This window comes from Acanthopagrus latus, chromosome 19 (assembly GCF_904848185.1).
Source record: "Acanthopagrus latus isolate v.2019 chromosome 19, fAcaLat1.1, whole genome shotgun sequence".
Classification (NCBI taxonomy): Eukaryota; Metazoa; Chordata; class Actinopteri; order Spariformes; family Sparidae; genus Acanthopagrus; species Acanthopagrus latus.
The window spans coordinates 12972864-12992946 of record NC_051057.1 but is presented as its reverse complement, the minus strand read 5'-3'; the positions used below and the strand labels follow the sequence as shown (position 1 = coordinate 12992946).

Here is a 20083-nt window from a genome sequence, read left to right as displayed (position 1 = left end):
TTTACCTCTGATTTTAGCAGTTCCAGTCAACAATATAAGTGGCCTGTTTGTTTGTTTGTTGTTGTTTGTTTTTTTGCTACTGAATTTGTATGACTTTTTTTTCAACCTGCTGAGCACAGCGTTGGAGAGAGAGAGAGAAAGAGGGAGAGAGCGGAAGAAGGAGAAGAAGAAACATAAACAAGATTCTGCTTATGTGATGTTATACTGTACACACGCACGACCCCGGGACGCGCGCTGAGGTCTTGGCACAGAGGCGCGGGGAGGCCCGCTCCTCCGTGGAGAGGCGTGGCCGGGGGGGCGCGGCTCTCTCCAAGCGCGGCCAAGTTGAGGATAAAATGTGGATAAGTGATGCTTTAGCGGCTTTGGTGCAAGAATCCCGCAAGAAGAAAGAGCCCCTCTCTCCCCGCTCGTTTCCCACACCGATGAAAACGGAGTGAAACCACGGCAGCGCGTACTCTGATTTATGTCATCTGGGCAGCCGGCGACACTCCACCTGAGCTCTGCAACTTTTACTTTGAAGGCGGACTTTTCTTCTTCTTCTTCTTCTTCTTCTTGCATCTGAAGATTTTTTTTTTTCCCTCACAGCCAGATCCCTGTCAGGAGCTCAAGAAAGCGGGGCGCATTCCAATTCATTAAAGGTAAATTATTTCTAAAGTCTACATTAAATCACAACACTCCATTTCTGTTTCACTGTGCATTAGTCTTCACAGTTTTCCATTAGGGTCTTGGCGCGTTTTAAAGCAGCCTCTCTGTCAGCAGTGCAGCGCGCATTACACACAAATAAAAGTTCAGCTGAGAGTTTGTGTGTGTACATAAAGTATTGTGAATGCATTTAGCTCCATAATGCATCATTCTGTGCACTTAAGTACATTTATTGCCGCTGTAGGGCCCGGTGCTTAATGTGATTTGAAATGCACTGTGTGTTTTGAACGGCACCCAAGCTGTCCTTCCTCTGTCTGGATATAAGAGAGAAAAAAAAAAGTTGTAAAATGTTAAAAAGGAACTTCGGGGAGCGCTCGTAGGGATTTCCTTAATCCACATTTTCGCTAGTCATCACCGGTGTGCCAGCTTTTTGCCCCCGGTGAACCTCATGAGCCTTTCTTGCACCAGACTGAGTGTCTGCAAGCCAACGCACTGTCCTCACCAAGTTCAATATTGACTCTAGTTATTCAGCAAATTTGATACAGAACACCAGTTCCAATCCTCCCAATAATCCTGTTTTTGCTCTCCTGTCTGGGCTCCTTCGCCAGTTCACACCGACCATCACGCCAGCACTGTCTCCACCTCCACCCGGGATGATGATGAGGCATCTATCTGTGCACTGTCTGAGGGGCGTGTCCCTCCTCCTCCTCCTGCTGCTCCACGCGGCCACCTCCATGGTGATGCTCCCAAACTCCACGGGCTGGGAGCAGATTCTGGACAAGTATCTGGACGAGGACGGGGACTGGTGGGAGGCCAAGCACAGGGGGAAGAGGGCCATCACCGACAGTGACGCTCAACTCATCCTCGACCTCCACAACAAGCTCCGCGGCCAGGTGTACCCACCCGCCTCCAACATGGAGTACATGGTAGGTGGACGGAGGACTCCCAACACCTCACACAGGTTACATTTGTTCAAACGCTGTGACCCCATTCTGAACTCCCTGAGAGTCTTCAGCACTTGCGGACCGTATAACTTAGCGACCTGACCCAGTCACCAGACCGGCTGGCACCCGTCCCACTTGGCTCACACACCAGCAGCATGCCAGCATCTAAGCACCTTCACACTTGAGCCACCCCCACCATCCTCCACACACACACACACACACACACACACACACAAGTCTGCACCCATGTGACTTTGATTGTTTTGCCAGAAGTGAAAGAATTCCACCAACTTTGCCAATGATCACATTACTACTGCGCTTTTCTTTTCTTTTTTTTCTGTTCTCTTACTCGTGCTAAGAGATTTGTTTGACTTTATCCGTTGGCCATCACGTGTGTGTACAGTGCCAGATCACTTTTCACAGCGCAATTAGAATCAGAGCACAGCACCGGGGCTTGTTTTACCAGCTGTCCACCCCCCACTAAACACACACACACACACACACACACACACACACACACACACACACACACACACACACACAGAGGCACACCACACATTGAGAAAGTGTGCAGCTTCGCAGATCTGGAACTTTTCCAAATACGCTACATGTGTAGGCGCTGCTTGACCGCTGCGGAGCATTGCCACCAGCAGCACTTAGGAGGTAGAAAAAAATCAATACGTTGTGCAGAAGGTAATGAGGTTTTATCATCCTTTCATCTCCACTTAAAGAGCGACAGAACAAAAGGGAGTATTATTCTGTGGTAAAGGCAAATAAACAGTTCCTGCTGGGGGCAATTGCTGGACTGTGTAATTATATAATTGAGAGGTTGGACTTGAGGACCCTGTGTGTGTGTGTGTGTGTGTGTGTGTGTGTGTGTGTGTGTGTGTGTGTGTGTGTGTGTGTGTGTGTGCACCACTCAGCCTGGCCGGCTCCTGGTTGAGGCACACTCTAGTGGAGAAATGCTGAGCCAGCAGAGCACAGCTCCTTTTTCTACTGTCTCCTGTTACAGTCGACTGGGTTTTTTTTTTTTTTTTTTTTTTTTTATTTTAGCTTCAGGGGCACCCAGGGGTGAAATATGGAGAGGCGCACAACAAGAGGGCGTGAGGTGAGGGAAAGAGAGTGAAAGCTAGTGAGGAGGAACACAGTAGGTAAATAAAAATAGAGGTGTTAAAATGATGAGGGAGATTTGCAAACAGAAAGAGGAGGCAGAAAACAGCACAAGAGGAGGAAAACTAATTGAAAAGAAGGTGAGGAGGTTAAGTGAGGCAGGAGGAAATGAGAAAAGAATGATGGGCACATGTGCCACATGTAACCACAGGTGTTACTGATAACATTCAGCCTCCAAATGTGGCATTACATTTCCCCCCGATGACTGTATTCACATCACACACTGTGGTTGTTCAGATCATCTGCTCCCTGAAGTGTCTAATGGTAATGCAGATAATGTTGCTTACGCTAGCAAAATAGTGCTAATGTTGTTTATGCTTACCAAGGACGTTACATTATATCCAGGCACAGTGATGAGGTGGAGCGCCAATCATTCTTATGAAGCCGCTCCTTTGTGTCTGAAGCCAAAATGGCTAACTTACTGGGTATACAATGTAGAGACCATCACTTAAAGACAAATAAATTATGGACTTATGGACTTTCCTGATTTTATTGGACCGAATGGCTTAATCTATGACAGTGAAACAAGTCAATTTGCTCTGGTTGTGACTCTCAATTTATCATCCAGCGTTTTACAGCCACTTCTTTAACAAAGTAAGAAAAATGTCATTTTGGGCTCCAGTGCTTTACATGACGTCGTAACTACACAGTATGGCAGCTACGAAAGAAGGCTTTTAAGGCTGGCGCTCTCTTGGGGGCTTGGCAATAATTTAAACATTTTTTGAAAAGACTTGGTGCTGTTGAAATGCAGACACAACGTGATACCAACGGCGGACAAACCTCGTCAGAAGCTGGAACCAACTGTCTGACACAGAGATAAACAATACAATAATTTTGTACGAGACAAATATTTTATAATTAATCATTCACATTCACGATAATGTTTTGAGGGAAAAGAGATCATTCTGCACATTTCTACAAGCTCTGTAGACAAAACGATTTGTGGACATGAAAATGTCTATAAAAGTAAAATCAATATGACCTTTAAGTGAAAAGAGAGAAATCTTACTGGAAAGACGCTGTGGATTTCGGGTCATTTTCTGCACTTTATTTTGAAAGAGGGCACCACATTTTTCATACTTTCCTGTCCTGTCTGTGTTGAACCGCTGTCACCTTTCAGAAACCTCACAGCTTCAGTGTACTGGAAGACTTCATCGACATGCTCCCCTGCCTTTCCTACACACTCCCGCGTGCACACATACACACACTCGCTCACACACGTACATAGCCATTCGCCCATCAGCTCTGTTATAGTCTGCCATTGTATTTAACCATAACCCGGCTGACCCTCTGTGGCAATCATCACAGACACACAGAGATAACATCAATTCAAATCCTCCCCTCTTTCCTCCCCCTTCATCTGTTTCCTCTTCTTGCCCTCTCTCCCTCTCTCCGCCTCCCCTCTCCCTTATCCCTGTGGCTCCGTTCCCATTCTGTCATTATCCAACACACAGGCTCCCAAAAAAAAAAAAAAAAAAAAATTCCTTGGATATGCATTCACACTCCGTAGCGATCCACAAAAGCCTCAATGCGCCTTCAGTAGGGCGACAGCGGTTCTGCCTCTCACTCAAATGTTGACCCACAGGTATAAACAGAGACGTGTCAGCGTTTGAAGCTCTGCAAGACAAACAGATGGCATCATGGGAGAAAAGGGCCCCACCTGCCTTGATGTTTAACTTGGCTTTGCTGGGCTGCACTCAGGTGTGAGAAGGTGGTGGTGGTGGTGTTTAATGCTTCAAGATAAAGCTGTATTGACAGATTTTGGTTCGGCATGTGTGCTGCGAGCATCAGCCACTTTGATTCGTCATAGGATTATGCGGCTGTCAATATGGACATGTGAAGCAGTATTTACAGCGTCAATGCGAAGAAGTGACTCAAATTAATGCAATTAGATGTATACATTTTCAAGGTCACTATCAGTAACTAACTCCAGTAGCAAAAAGTTACCATTCACATGTCTTTTATCCCGGTCGCTCCCTGCAGCTTACAGAACAGCCTGGAGATTTTTGAATCCCTTCAGTGTGTCTTGGGCTTTTCCTCTGGGTCTGGTCAGCTGGTCACACCCAGAAAACCTCCAAGGGAAGGGAAGTCCACGGACTTCTCTAGACGTAAAGAGCGGCCGCTCAGTGCACAGTATGAAAAACGTTGGTCCTCCCAAATCACTTACTGTTGCTCCCAGTGTTCCAGACGAGGTCACGCTCCAGTGAAGCCAAAAGAACAGTGTCCCGAAATAGCAAAAGATGCCACCCTAATGTCACAGAGCTGCAGACTCTCTGGGCCTCACCTGCACCGGCTGCATCCTGTCCATAACAAAACACACAAGAAGGAGAGGCAACAAGGCGTACCGTTGTGGGAGTCCACTGCCCACACTGAACCTGCTTGATTTAATGCAAAGATTGTAAACAGAGCTCTCGTTCCAAATGCTCTTAACGCCGAATAGCTTGTAAAAGCACCTTCCGCGGATACTTCAGGGAACGTACGTAGCTCCCAAGCGTTCTGGCAAGCCAAGTGTTTGGTGGAGGTTTACACCAAGATCCCTCATTTCTGGATTTGTATGCGGTGTTTTGACGTAGTCTGGACCCATGAAGATGGTGATGGCCTTAAGAACTTGCCAGATAATGAGTGAAACAACTTGTCGGCATAGTCCTAATGCATCGCCGGTGTTCTGGAGTCATCCCTCGTCGTTAAGGTATCTTTCCACATGCGGATGTAGTTTTAAGCTGAGGTTGATCTAGGCCAGTCTGGACATGCACAAGCCCTCCTGATTTCACCCAGAACTGGCTCTCTCTTTAGGGCTCATTCTGACGCTGAGCATGGGAACTGTCACAGAATGATTGGGTAATGGCTTTCCCTCCTGCCCATCTAGGCAGTAGACGGCATAGACAGCAAGGCCAGCAACGACTGTGATTCATTATCCATGACGTAATGCCCACGGATAGTCAAGGCTCATTGATACATACAGGCTAACGTAGCGTGTTTTCTTCTGGAAAATGGTCTTACGATATGGGTGGAAGGATATGTTGTGACTCATAAATCTGAAAAAAACTCAAGGCGACACTAAAACGGGGTCAGTAGCATTTCCTAAATCTCTGTTTTGTGAAATGCTGCAGTAGTGTGTACACCAGGTGTAAACATAGCAAGAGTTATGCTTTTTATATTGAAACTGTCCTTAAGGACAGTCCCTTCAACCTGAGGCTTGACACTTTCCCTCTCGCTTGTCCTTGTCTTACCCTCACTCCTTGAAAACACCTTCCAGGAGTGAAGGCGTGCCAAGGACATACCCCTGTTTGCTTTGGATCAAATCCTTATAGTTCCACATCCTGTCCAGTTGGCAGGTCTTGCCTCCACCAACTTATTCTAAAAACGTCTCTGGGGGCACTTGAAAGTCATCCTTTTCAGTAAGCTCTCTCATACCTGGGTTTTCACTGCTGTGATTCCTGTACTGCAGCTGCAGCCCGTTTGGTCTGTCGATGATTCTGTGCTGACTCTGGAGTTGCCTGTGCCAAAAAGGCTCAGAAAGTCCTTCTTCTTCAACTACTTATTGCTTGTGGCCAGAATGCTTTTGTGCAGCTGCACTCTGGGTGAGGTTATATTGTAGATCTTGGTAGCTGATAACCTGTATTTTTGTTTATGAATGATAATATTGATACTGTGACATGAGATATTATAAAGCCCAATATCAAAACACCCGGCCAACCCTACTATTTACGTGTCTGGCTCACTTATACCCCTTTCACATTGGAAAAAAAAAACAAAAAACAAAAAAACTTCTGGCTTTTGTCATCATTGGAAATTGTTATGTCTTTAGCTAAAAGCAAAAAGCACGACACGAGTATACAGACAATAAACTTACTGGCAGTGGAACCAAAACTGGTAGAGCAACACAAATAACTGAAGGGAGCTGGTGAAGTCCAGGTGAAAACAAGTCTAACAAAGAAAAAATCCAAATGAGTAATCTGAAAAATAAAGAGAAATCTAAAGGGCAACCAAGGAAAACCTGAAAGACCAAGCAGGAACACAGGAAAAAAAACAGACAAACACGCATGATCTGAATACACAAAGAAAAAAGACAAATACAGGAAGTGTAAATCCGAAGAAGACACACAAGGATAAAACCTACAAAATAAAAAAGAGCAAAGCTTAAACCAAAACCCAGAACCACGACAGGGAATGGGTCAAACGACTAAGCAATAATCACAGGTATTTCGGCTCCAGCTGACATTGATAGAAATATGACACCTGGATGGCCATGCCAATGTTAGCCCCTTTTCAGTGAGACACTCATTAAAGTTAAGGATATCAGCACTTAGATACACTTCGATACATGTACACACATTTTCAAACACCGTCAGTCAGCACTGAGGCAGAAAGAGAGACTGCTAGCAATGACAAAGGAGTCAATTACCTATTTTTTTCGTGGGTTTACCCACATATACGCACTCATTTTGGTAAAAAAAAAAATAGTAGTACAATACGCAGTAAGTGAAACAGCTTTCTGTTCAAGTCAAGCCTACAGTAATTGCATGCCCTCTTCTGTCCCGTGCTCCTGTCATAACATGATAAATGGAGATAATGGTATTCGCTGGTTGACAAAATTCAGACAATGGTCAGCCCCATTACCGCTGATGTGAGCTTATGTGAGCTGATGTGAGCTGGACTGCATCAGACACTGAATACTCGTTACCAGTGAGGGGGATTACTTAAAGTTTTCCTGAATGTACTGGACAGCGTTTTATTCCTTTTTAACTATCGATCAGTTTTCCTACCTTTAAGCTCCTTAATAAGTCACGTACTCATGTGCTCTGTCAGAGTCCTTAAATTTTCCCAACCAATTCCCATATCTTCCTTTTTTTTTTTTCTTTTAGTATTTCTCTGCATGCACCATTGATTTTAAACAGGAAACCCAAACTTGCAAAGGAAGTACCCCATGGAATGCAACCAGATGACCAAGGAAGAGAGAGACAGAGAAAAAAAAAAAAAAAAAAAAAACCTGGCCGCAAATGAAGTGTGAAGCGAAATACACAATGCTGTGTGCACAGCGCTGAAAGACTTTAGCAGGGGAGGTGTTTTTCTTTACGGGCCCCAGCAGAAGTGTGGCCAGAGTGGGTGGTGTTCATGGTGTGTGTGTGTGTGTGTGTGCGTGTGTGTGTGTGTGGAGGGGGTCTTGGGTACAAGTCCTCCCCTACTGGGCTAACAGTGCAAACAACAGCAGCTTGACAAGGTGGCTGCACTCTGTACCGGATCCAACAGCTGAAAAATATGCATCTCGCTCGACACTTTCTGAGCCTGCTTTCTTCGCGAGTTCGAAGACGATGGAATGAGCCCCTCAGCTGGAAGCGGCTGCACGTATTTGATATTATATAAGACGTGCTTCAGTTGCATCGCAAATCAGGGAGACCATAATCACGTCAGCCACTTTTCCCTACAAGACGTCGTAGCCAGAGTTTTGGTCGCTTTTGGCTTGAAACCTACTATAGTTGCGGCCACGGCTGAATGTTTTCTGACCCATAACCATTCATAAATGTTCAGAAACCTTGTGATGACCCCGCTTGAGTACAGAATGTCCTGTGTGCTGCGGTGTGCAGATCATTTGGCAGTTAAAACAGCTCAATGTGCTGGCTTTCGTCTTCGTTTATCAGAGCACAAATTGATCATTTATTCGAGCGAGGAGGTCGCAGAAATCTTTTTAATTGAAATAAACGGCTGTTTTAAGTGAACAGCTCCCTTCTTCATTCTTTCACGACTGAGGGTGACTCGGCTTAAAGGAGACCTATTATGCTTTTTCATTTGTTTTCCTTTCCTTCTGCTTTGTATGTATCTTCTTGCGCATGTAGAAGATCTTGAAAGTTAAAAAGGTCAAAGTCCGCACCAACAGAAGCTCCTCTCTCCCACAGAAAAACGCTGCTCCTGAAACGCCTCATCAGTAGTCCCTTCTTTAATTCTGTGACTTTATGACATCACATAGAGATGCTGGGTCAGGCATGCATGAGGTGACCAATCAGAGCAGAGTGGGCATTTGGGAGTTGAGGCCTTAAAGAGCCAGAAGTTAAGAGTGTTTTAGACAGAGGGGGAACATGGTGCTGTAGCACTGGACAATATGAGAAAACGGATTTTTTGAAGCATGTAAACCAATTACGTAACCTATTACCTTTGTAAATCTCCTCAGTATGTCAGTTTCAGCATTGTGACCTAATATGCAGGGATAACAAAACAGATATGACAATACTGACATTTATTTGCAGCTCACTGCCAGCTGAGGTAATTTTCTGAGCAGAGACAGAGGTTCTGGTAAACAAATCCTCATTCCTGTTTTCGCCCCGGCTCTGTCAGTCATCATTTGGCCTCATTGTGCGAGACAGACCACAGGCAACTACTGCAGCACTGCTACGCTCTCCTCTTTGCAGGTGTTGAGATGAATGAAAAATATACTCCACACCTCCTGCTGTTTATTTGTTCTGCATGCCAGTTACGTGACGTTTTTCGAGAAAGCTTTGTGTGGAAATCTGACAAGGCATTTCGCAATCATGGCGGAGTCCGCCAGTATTACTCCGGTGGTGTTGATTTGAACACATCAACACTCGACAGGATTCCCAGAAAGAGCTGAAAAAACTGTTCGGAGTAGAGAGTTAAATTGCAGCGCTGCCAGACATCCTGTTGTTAGGTAGGTGTGTGTGTGTGTGTGTGTGTGTGTGTGTGTGTGTGTGTGTGTGTGTGTGTGTTTTGGGAGCAATGCAGAGAACAGCAGTTGTTTCTGGTGGGACCGAAAGTGGGTGACGGACGATGGTGGAAGCGAGGGGGTGGGTTATACGAGTGTCTGTTATTGGATGAGATTTCACTGAGCGTAAGCTATGACTTCCAGGGCCCGACGTGTGAAAATGTGAAAACTCCTGACACCTCCCGCTCGCACACACAAACACACATCTGTGCACACGCACACGTGAACTAATTGACTTTCTCATCAAAAACCTGTTACATTAGATATCCCGCGCTGAACGGGAACACGGAGGTGTGCAATTAGAGGAACATAGAGTGTCCTTCGGAGGAATTACAGCTGGTGTTATTCTAACTTTTTTCTTTTTTATGGTAGAATGTAGGTCAGCAGGGAGGAAGGACACTCTTTGCATACCCAGAAAACCCCAGAATGGGGAATATGATCCCTTAGTATCCAACCAGAGCCAAACTTAACCGAGAGGGCAATTCAGAGAGAGGTAAAGTGAAACGAAAGCTTGCACCCAGACATCTCACCAGAGACATATGGAAGGTATTACTTAAGGAAAAACAGCTTTTTTGCATTTTTTGAATAACACCCAGTCCTACAGGAGAAACCCATCTGGAGAAAGTCAGCTGAGCAGCAAGAAGAAAGTCTAAAAAGCTCTTTATGCAGCACACAAATGTAGTTCTGCTGAAATTAGTGCAGTTACTTAGCTGTAGCAGCTTCCAGTGCCTGTGACTTATCATAACATAATCCCAGTTCGGTGCGCATGTGAATACCATCTCACGTCACATCACTGACAGCTGAACAAACCTTGTAAGGCAGTCAATACATCCAGGTCCTCACTATCTGTCCTTTGACCGGACATTTCTGTATTTTATGGCCCATTAGTAGCAATATTATGTGTTGCAGTGGGTCAGTTTATTTCTACTTCTTCCAAACTTTTTTCTATTTTTCCTTCCTCTCTCCTGTGCAGGTGTGGGACACAGAGTTGGAGCGGACAGCAGAGGAGTGGGCAGAAACCTGTCTGTGGGAGCACGGTCCTGCCAGTTTACTGCCTCAGATCGGACAGAATCTGGGAGCGCACTGGGGACGGTAAACAAGCGCGTGCAGTTTTTTTTCATAATGCACTGTTAATTCATCAGAAGGTTGAGGATATTTAATTCGGTCTTTAATGTCAGTGCTCCAGGTTAGATTTTCACTTCAATAACCGGCCCAAAGAGGGGAAGATATCTGATATTTCACAAAAAAGGCAAAGACGTGTTTGAAATTTATTTCCAGATATTTCTTTCGCAGAATGTCTGTTTTTCTTCTTCCCTGAACTCTTTAATCATGTTTGAACCCTTCAGACTCATCTTGCAATTTTAGTGAGCTTTTTCAAATGCTGGCTAGCTTCAAGCGCACTGTTTAACTCTATATAACCAGTTAAGCATTATAAAACCTACTCCTTACACTCTCAATTAAACCAAAACCTTTTCTATATATTGCATATGTATGCATTAAACAAGCTATATGACATGTCAGTAAGTGGGCTTTAGTTTAGCACAACTGCATGCTAGCTTGTTGTAGTAGCCTACACTGTTCTACATCATATAACCAATTTAGCACCACAAAATGCATTAAATCCACTTGTTACACTACATAAAATCATAACTTGAATTTACTTTACTTTCTGTGTGCGCACTAGTCCGCTAATTGCTGAGCTTGTGTTTAGCAAAATTGCTAGCTAGCTTGTTGGGGCGCACTGTTTAACTTCATGTAACCAGTGTAGCACCATAAAATCCACTCATTACTTTGAATAATGTAACAACTTGTTGTTCTGAGTACACACTTAATAAAGATGTTAATAAGTGAGCTTTAGCTTAGCTCCTCCATACTCCATACTTCTGGATGTACTTCAAGTGAGTGTACATGTCGGTGGCAGCGGTCTCTATGATGTGTTAATCTGTGTGTTCGTTTGCTCACTCTGTCCCCCACAGGGCATCCGAAAACAGCACCGCTTTACATAAGAGGCTCTTGTTCCACATCTAATCACATCCCTCCACAGTCAAGATGTCCGCTTGATTCTGATTAAATTAACTAGCAACACCTGGTGCCAAATCAGCGTCAGTCTTTGGTTACTGCAATTTATTCAGAGTGCACAAATGCTTGATTGCCTGCTCGAAGCTTAACGGCCGTCTCGACAGATGTGTTCACCTTACTGTGGTTATGACTCGCCAGCTTTATTTCAATGATTCCTCCTCTGCTACTACCGACACCCTAACATTTTTATAAACTCTTATGAACCATACGAGAGCAGCATTGTGTTGCACTGATAAAAAGGATGCCTATTGAAATATGTCTTAACACTTTGGGGCCAACTACTGTACGGATATCGTGCGTGTGGGTTTCTAAAACAGACGACTTGCGGGAATCAGAGAACAGTTTTGATGCACAGCACCACCTCCTACACCTACGCAGACACAAGACAATAGAGATGTTTTTCTGGAACACTGTCATCACAGGTGCGCTTACTCATCTCTCCAGGTTTCGTCCTCCCACGTTCCATGTGCAGGCCTGGTATGACGAAGTGAAGGACTACTCTTTCCCGTACCCTCAGGAGTGTAACCCCTACTGCCCCTTCAGATGCTCCGGCCCAGTTTGTACTCATTATACACAGGTACAGCTACGTCTGGATCATATGATTCATCATGTTGCGAGTTTATTACTTTACAGTGAGTTTTTTTCACGGTCTTTCTTGTCGTCCTTTTTCAGCTGGTTTGGGCCACCAGCAGCCGGATTGGCTGCGCCATCAATATGTGTTACAACATGAATGTGTGGGGACAGATCTGGGCCAAAGCCGTCTATCTTGTCTGCAACTACTCACCAAAGTAAGCACATTTGTTGTGATCTTCTTTCACGGCTGCATGACTGATAATCTGGCCAAAAGCGGAAACGAGAATCTTAAAGGAACAGTTCATCCAAAAATGAAAATTCGGCCATTATCTTATCGCCCCTGTACTGATGGAAAGTTGGTCCACCAAACATTTCTGGAGCCTCACAGCCAGAATTCGTTGCAGTATTCTCTTCGATAACTGAAGTAGATGGGTTTTAAAATGTAAAAAAAAACAACCGAAACACCCTCGATGCACAGTTGAACTAGTGCACCCACAGGAAGACAGAGTGCGAGCTAACGCTTTTAGCTCAGGTGAAGATTTCAGCCATCTAAGAGGTGTAAATATCTTTTCATAAATTTTCAGGAGGCTTGGATTTACCCAGACAAGCTGTATGAAATCATGTTATGCATAGTTATAGTTATACATTTTGCATAGAAAGTAATACGTGTTCAACTCAGTAAGCCTTTCTTGTTGTATGACCTGAACAGGGGAAACTGGTGGGGCCACTCGCCTTACAAACATGGGACCCCGTGCTCTGCCTGTCCTCCCAGCTACGGAGGAGGCTGCAAGGACAATCTCTGCTACAAAGGTATGTGTGGAGAAAATAGAAGACGACAGAGTAATAAAGACCTGAGGAAAAAAAATATGCTTACCGTGCCCTGCTTTTGTGACTTTACTCGAAGATGACAGTTCCTACCCTCCGCAAGAGGAAACGGAAGAAAACAACTTCATTGAGCCGGAGGCCCCCCGCACTCCGCAGAGGCCCCGGCCCAGGGCCCCCAGGCCTGAGTCTCCCAGTCTCCCTGCCCCGGCCCCCACCAAGCCCCCCACAGAGGACCTGCAGAAGAATGAAGTGGTCAACACACAGCAGATGTGTAAGCTGCCATTTAGCTGTTTATTCTGGATCTAGTTTCATCTCAAAATGCGGGGTGTAGGAACTGTTTTTTTTTTTTTTTTAGGATTGGGAGGTGCACGGACATGATCTAAAAGAGAAAAAAAGGAAACTTTGTTTTGTTTAAATTGGGTCAGAGAATTTGTGAATAGCCAAAGTGTTGAACAAGCAATAACGGATAACGAGAGCGAAAAAAAAAAAAAAAAAGAGACCTTGGCCGGAAATATTTTTCTTGCAATTTATCTTAAATTGCCTTGATGTTCTGTGGCCTTTATCTGTCATCTCTCTGATTAACTTTGACAGTTCCTAAAGTGTACTTAATATTGCAAGTCACTCTTAGGAGCGAGGGAGGGGAGGTCTATTTAAGCACGATCCCCAGAGTGTGTGTTTGCTTTTGGCCGGCTGAGAGGGGTTGAGGGGTGAGAGGGGCTCGCTGTGGTTTTTAAATGGCTTCCTCTCCGCTGTGCAAGGGGCCTGGGCTTGTAAGCTGAGATGCTTCCTCCAGATTTTGCTGACCACCCTGAACCTTGTTGCAGGAATTCTTCTCTCTGCTGCTCGTAGCATCACAACAATGGTCTCTAGCTGGGTTTCACTCAGCTCTGGCTTTAAGAAACAAGTCGTCTGCATCGGAGGAGCCGGTCCGTGCAAGTTGGTTCCTGTGCAAGCGCTGAAAGGCCTTTTGTGTTTGTGTTTTTCAGCTCAGCTTGTGACCTGTGACACGAAGCTGCGAGATCAGTGCAAAGGAACACCGTGTAATAGGTACAGTTAAGAAGAAATATGATAGAAGCGACAACACAACATGGAGGATACGCATACATTTCACCTCGTTTTTCTTATTCTAATAGATACGAGTGCCCAGCTGGGTGCCTGGACGCTACAGGAAAAGTAGTTGGGACAGTGTACTATGAAATGGTGAGTACACAAGTTTCTGATGAGATCTCTTCAAGTGCCCTTCAGCAAGATACTGGAGGGCTACCTGGCAGAAAAAATGCCCTTAATGTAAATAAAATGCATCTATTTGCAGCAATCCAGTGTGTGCAGGGCCGGTCTACATGCTGGAGTCATCGATAACGATGGAGGATGGATGGACGTGACGAGACAAGGCAGAAAGGACTTTTTCATCAAATCCAACAAGAACGGAGTCCAGTCCACAGGGTGAGACAACAGCATCAGAAAACAATACCACCATGAGTTCACACTGACCATTTTTGACGAGACTGGGTGAGAGAGACTGGTAAAACGTGCTCACAGCAAGGGAAAATAAACAATGTGTTTCCTCTTGACAGGAAATACCAGAGCGCTAATTCCTTCACGGTTTCCAGAGTCACAGGTTGGTCTGACAATAATGTGACACTGTAATTAAAGATATGTCACATTTTTATGTTAAATTGCTCATTATAAGCTGTGCCCAAACTGTGCTCGCTGACGCTGGCTGTAATTATTTCTTGCAGTCAAAGCCATCACATGTGAGAGCACCGTCGCGCAGCTGTGCCCGTACCAAAAGCCTGTGAAACACTGCCCAAGGTGTGAACCTGGTTTAGTTTCTGCCTCCGTGTCAGCCTGTGTCATGCGTTTAGCTTATGTGAGCTCAAGTCACGATGTCCACCCCTTCCTTTTTTAGGTTATACTGCCCGAGAAGCTGCTTAGAAGAGAATCCTCACATCTCCAGGGTAATAGGTACCGGAACATACTCTGATGTAAGTCTGACGATTCACCACCAGGATCAACAAAGACTCAAACGAATCAACATCTCTTACATTACCTTTTCTGCTTGCACACCTCTGCAGAAGTCCAGCATATGCCGATCCGCCGTCCACGCGGGAGTAATCAAGAATGGCGTGGGTGGTTACATCGATGTGATGCCCGTGGACAAGCGGAGACACTACATTGCTTCATACCAAAACGGCATTTTCTCAGAGAGGTACGTGGCCAAACTGCGATACAATGCTAGTGTGTGCGTACTGGTGGTGTGCCATGTGCAATTTTTAGGGAAAATTTACTAAAATATTATTAGGTTTTAAGGATACTCTGTAAAACTTGTGTGTTGTGCCGGGGGCTGATCGTTGATGCAAACCGGTAGATGTTTTATATTTGTGCAACAAAAACTTCAATATTCGGACAGTCAATATTCTATAATTGATACCACATTAAAAGCATACATGGACAATAAAAAGTTTCCAGCACATTGTCATGTAATTAACAGTTTGATTTACTGGTCCCAGTCCGCAGCCTGTCTTGGAAGGTGAACGGGTTAATTTGCTGTGGCTCGGAGTGGACGGATGAGAAATCAATGGCTCTCAGGTAGAGGGATATTTATCCACTCGACTCTCCCATGTGGACCCAATCTTTTCAAGATGCAGGCAGTCCATTACATCTCTCATGCGGTGTGCATAGCAGGGTGATTAGCATGCATCTGGTTTGAAATAATTAATTGCCTGGCAATTAGTGTAGAGAAGATGAGTGCATCTTAATGGAGTTCTGAGAGGGGTTTGTTTTTAGGTGGTAAGTCAAAAAAGGGCGGTGAGCGGACGAGGGTCCAAAGTTTGATACAGCGGCTTAGATGAATCAAACAAAGAAGCCAGAAAACAGGCAAGAGAGCGAAGGAGAGAGGACAGGTTTAGCTCAGTCCAACCAATATGGCATATAAACTTAAGCTGGATCAAGTCGTCGAAAGCGCATGTGGGGAAGGAATGGATTCTGTGTAAGACCTCCTGAAAACTAAATGCATTTCAAATCAGTCTCCCTCGAATGCCGAACCAAAACATGGTGGAGAATACACAGAAGTGCTAGTAAGGTCATGCAGGGACATTATAGATTGTTAAGCTAGGCTTAGGTAGAAGTTTGCATTTGCTTAATTGGTTGTATTAAAGATCGGAGTTGCAAGATTCATATCTGTGCAGCACACCAGAGAGCAAGGCGTTTTTAAAAGCCTCAGTGTTCAGCTCTCAGATGTTTCACCCCCGTTAGTAACTCAAGATATCCTCAGCTTTATTTTGCTCTTTCATCACATTCGCTTTCAGCTGTTTTGGGAATGGTGACAAGTTCGTGGCGATGAAAACCCAACATTTGCTGATTTGCTGTTTCGTAGATGAATAACTAAATAACAGGGGACTTTTATTGTGCAGAATTTACAGGAAATGAAACGTCTTTATCATGGAATTAGCAAGCTTTGTTAGCAGTGATTCTCTGATATTACCTCGGGGAAGAACATTATCTACAGCTGCTCCCTCGACCACTACTCCAGACAAGCTCGTCATTAGTTTCCCAGACAGCGAGACTGAGAGACATGTTAGACAAGAAGGATCACAATAAGCCAGAAATGGAATGTCTAAGCTCTGTGAGGTTTGGAAAGGATAAAATAACGAGCCTCAATTAGGAAACAGAACGTTTGCAAACAGAGCGCTGCATCGTCAGCGTAGAAGTTTACATTTACTGGCCTGGCCGAGAGGGGCTGAGAGGTGAAAGAGGAGGAGAAGTGAGAGGAGACAACCCTGTTCGGTGCCACATGCTTAGACTGAGCAGGAAACAGGAGACATCATTGGTTTGTACTGCTGCTGTTGGAATGTTAAGAAGCTTAAGCTAGGCAATAAAATACCTGCACAATTCAGATCCTTAAAGAGTGTAAAAATGTACCTCTCAAGGCGTTAACAAGACTGAGAAAGTGTGACTTTTTGAATTAGGAGACATATTAATAATGTTCAGCGCCTCTCTCTGATACTGAATGATATAATAATCCTCGGCTCTGAGTGAATTGTTTCTGGCGGCGCGGAATCAAAAATTATGAGCCAAGATTTTAGTGACAACTTTGGCGTCCCATTACTCTCACTGTCAGGTAGATTTTGTCACCATCTTTCTATATAATGACTCCTCGGTGACTGAAAATGAATCACGCACACCCGCCAACAAAGGAAGGATTGCCGGGGATAAGGACTTTGCTGATGCGAAGAGAGCGAGAGCATGTGTTGAATCCATGCCGTACCACTTTACAGCAGCATTAAGGTTACAGGTCCGTACCAGCCTCTGTTTTAAAGCTCAAGTGACCCACATACTGTTGGGTCTGGTCAAGTTTTTTTTTTTTTTAAGAGATGTTAAATTGCACCTACTGCTGCTGTAAACATGACCTGTGTGGAGGACACACACACACACAAACAAACGCACTCTGTGATTTTATTCTACAGTCCTCCCCTCCCTTGTCTCTCTTCGCCACATTTATCTTAGTCACTCCACTGAGATGCCTGACGTCTGTTAGTATCTGCCCATCATTCATCTGTCTCCTTTAACTTCACAACACGTCTGTCTCTGCTGGATTAACACGTGAAGTCCCCCGTGTTTGCGTGAAAATGGCTGGTTTATCTGTTTTCTCGCGGAGCGTCTACCTCTATCTGTGTGCGTCCTATCTGTCATCGGAGTGTCAGACAACACGCCGACGTGGACATTTCGAAGTCAATCTGTTTGTGTGTGTATGTCATCCGCGTCTCTTTCTGCAAAAAAGGCCGGGACATGATCTGTTTCTGACACATGCCTCCTCTCCTCCCCCCCACCACCTCTTGTTTTCTCTCTCTTCCCCGCAGCCTTCAAAACCCTCCTGGAGGGAAGGCGTTCCGGGTGTTTGCTGTGATTTGAGTGCCCCAGAGGGCGGCTTCGCCAAACAAGAAAAAGCGCACTTGGGCTGGTGAATAGGCGGTAATCAAGCCCTGTTGTCAAACTCAATGACTGAAATGTTTCTGGCTTTGCTACACTTCAGAGGGTAGAGGTCGTCTCCATGACAGCGAAAGCCCCAGCAACCAAAAAACTTGACACACAAACACAAAGAGAAACTGTCAGCGCTCACTCGCATTGGAGTTTTCATTCTACCATCTCTTGCAAGAAATGTTATGAACTGTAAATATATGTTGTTGTACATAACTGTTAATATGTCTTCGTGCCACCACCTATTACCTGTAACAGAATGATAAAACATTATAATGGCACTTAATTGTAATAAGTCTGGCACATTTTTACTGGTGCTCTGCAGAGGTTTCTTGTCATATTTTGTACTTTTGTAATGACTGGGGAACAAAATTATGCATTTATTTTTGTATGATTATGCTTTATATCAATATGATTTATAAAGGATGCTGCTATATGTTTGTTTTTTGTATTGTTATTGTGATTGCCAGTGTGACGAGTTTCGTTTGTTTGGTTATTTTTTCCAGATAATGTGGTTTAGTTAAAGCTCCCTGCAGGTCGGGCAGTACACTCATCCCTCAAAGTTGTCATGCTCCTAAACAAAACCCTCATCGTGCACCCCAAAGATGTTTTCAAGTCATATCTATCCATCTTCCTTAGACACTGATAAACACGAGTTATCCTACGCAACAGTTTTATTTCACACGGTGTGTAGAGGAATGGAGGTTTCTTTGTTCATATTTTACCAGCTCTCAGCTTTCTCTCGAGCTGCAATCAATATAATGGACATTTAAATGTATTTTGTCACTGTTTCTCTGTGCATCATATGTATTTTCCTACCTCACGTTGTTAGGAAAAGTCCATTTTGCAATAAAATATTACAACCACCACAGTTCTTGTGCACTCAGCGTTAATGTGATGCTCTTCTATGCTTTCGCAAAAGCACTTTGCACATTTAATCTGTATACACACCAAAGATTTATGGGGACCTATTGGCAAAATTTAAATATATTATTCATAATTAATCTAATCCAATTAATCTAATGAATCATCTAATTAACATTTGAGTAAAATCAGTCCGCCATGTTTCTACAGTAGTCCAGAACACCCAAACAAAACGCTGATTCTAGAGAAGCATTTTCACATTTTAGCAGTCAGCGTAGGTGAGTGTGACACGAGGGGTGTTCACTTGGTTGTTATCTGCAACCACACCGCTAGATGTCACTATGTTCATTACCGTGGACCTGTTAGACTGCGTAAAGCTCATTATAGTATTGTTGGGTTTTTTTAAATTATCATCCTATCTTTAAAGGTGCAATAGGTCAGAATGTTAGATGAAACTGATTACCACTGTGTCCCTCAAGAGGCGCTACGAGATCCCGGTCCAGACAGGGTCAGCTAATATTAACGCTAACTGCACTGCTAACTGAGCAAACTAGCTAACGGCAGCTACAGATAGCAGCAGTCACTCTGATCTGATCACTCTGATTTAACAATCCATACATATTGCATCTTTAAAGGTAAAAAACCTTAGTGGTGCTGCATTACAATAAATATTTTGAAATGTTACGTTATCCCCTCCAGACATTCAAGTGCCCTTCCAGTGTGCAAAACATGGTGAAGTCAGTATAAATATATAATGACTGTCTTCCTGACCATTCATGTGGTGCCCTTCTAATTTTTTCTTTCGCCCCTGCCCCTCAAACACCCCGAGTCTTCCACTGAAGTAACATGATCATAACTCAGATGCATGTTTACTTGTGCTGATTTATCCCAGCCTCAAGCAAATCCCTGCCTCAGATTCATTCCACCTCGAGCGTAGTCAAAGATAAATCATGGACGAGCGTTTTGATGATGCAGACGTTGCAGACAGAATAGAGCACAAATGAAAACCGTCTGTTGAAACGATCAAATGTTGGCAGTCTGAAGGCTGGGAGACGTGTCGCAGACGGCTGTCATGGTCCTTGAACAGTTCTTCTAATACGCCTCGTAATACCCTCATGTAAAAAGCCGACAATCTGCTCTGAAACCTCGTCGAGCAATGAGTCGTTTCACATTTGCTTTAACCCAGCGGATAAGCATGCAGAGCCCAAACACCGAAGATCAAAGTACCTCGGGGAGCCGCTGAAGTGGTAGGTTTTGTGGCTTGGATGAAGACTGAACCCAATCCCCCAGACTT

At 44.4% G+C, this 20083-nt stretch overlaps 1 protein-coding gene across 1 annotated transcript; it reads left to right on the top strand.

Annotated features, from left to right (window-relative positions):
* The first annotated feature begins 353 nt into the window (after positions 1–353).
* On the top strand, positions 354–18791 carry LOC119008541 (cysteine-rich secretory protein LCCL domain-containing 1-like). Its single transcript, XM_037078956.1, has 15 exons — positions 354–638; positions 1251–1568; positions 10445–10563; positions 11995–12127; positions 12223–12338; positions 12833–12933; positions 13028–13219; positions 13935–13995; positions 14082–14148; positions 14261–14391; positions 14523–14566; positions 14688–14760; positions 14858–14933; positions 15024–15157; positions 17808–18791. Exons 2-15 carry the CDS (start codon positions 1296–1298, stop codon positions 17857–17859), a joined length of 1572 nt encoding a protein of 523 aa, XP_036934851.1. The 5' UTR covers positions 354–638; positions 1251–1295; the 3' UTR covers positions 17860–18791.
* Positions 18792–20083: the final 1292 nt, after the last annotated feature.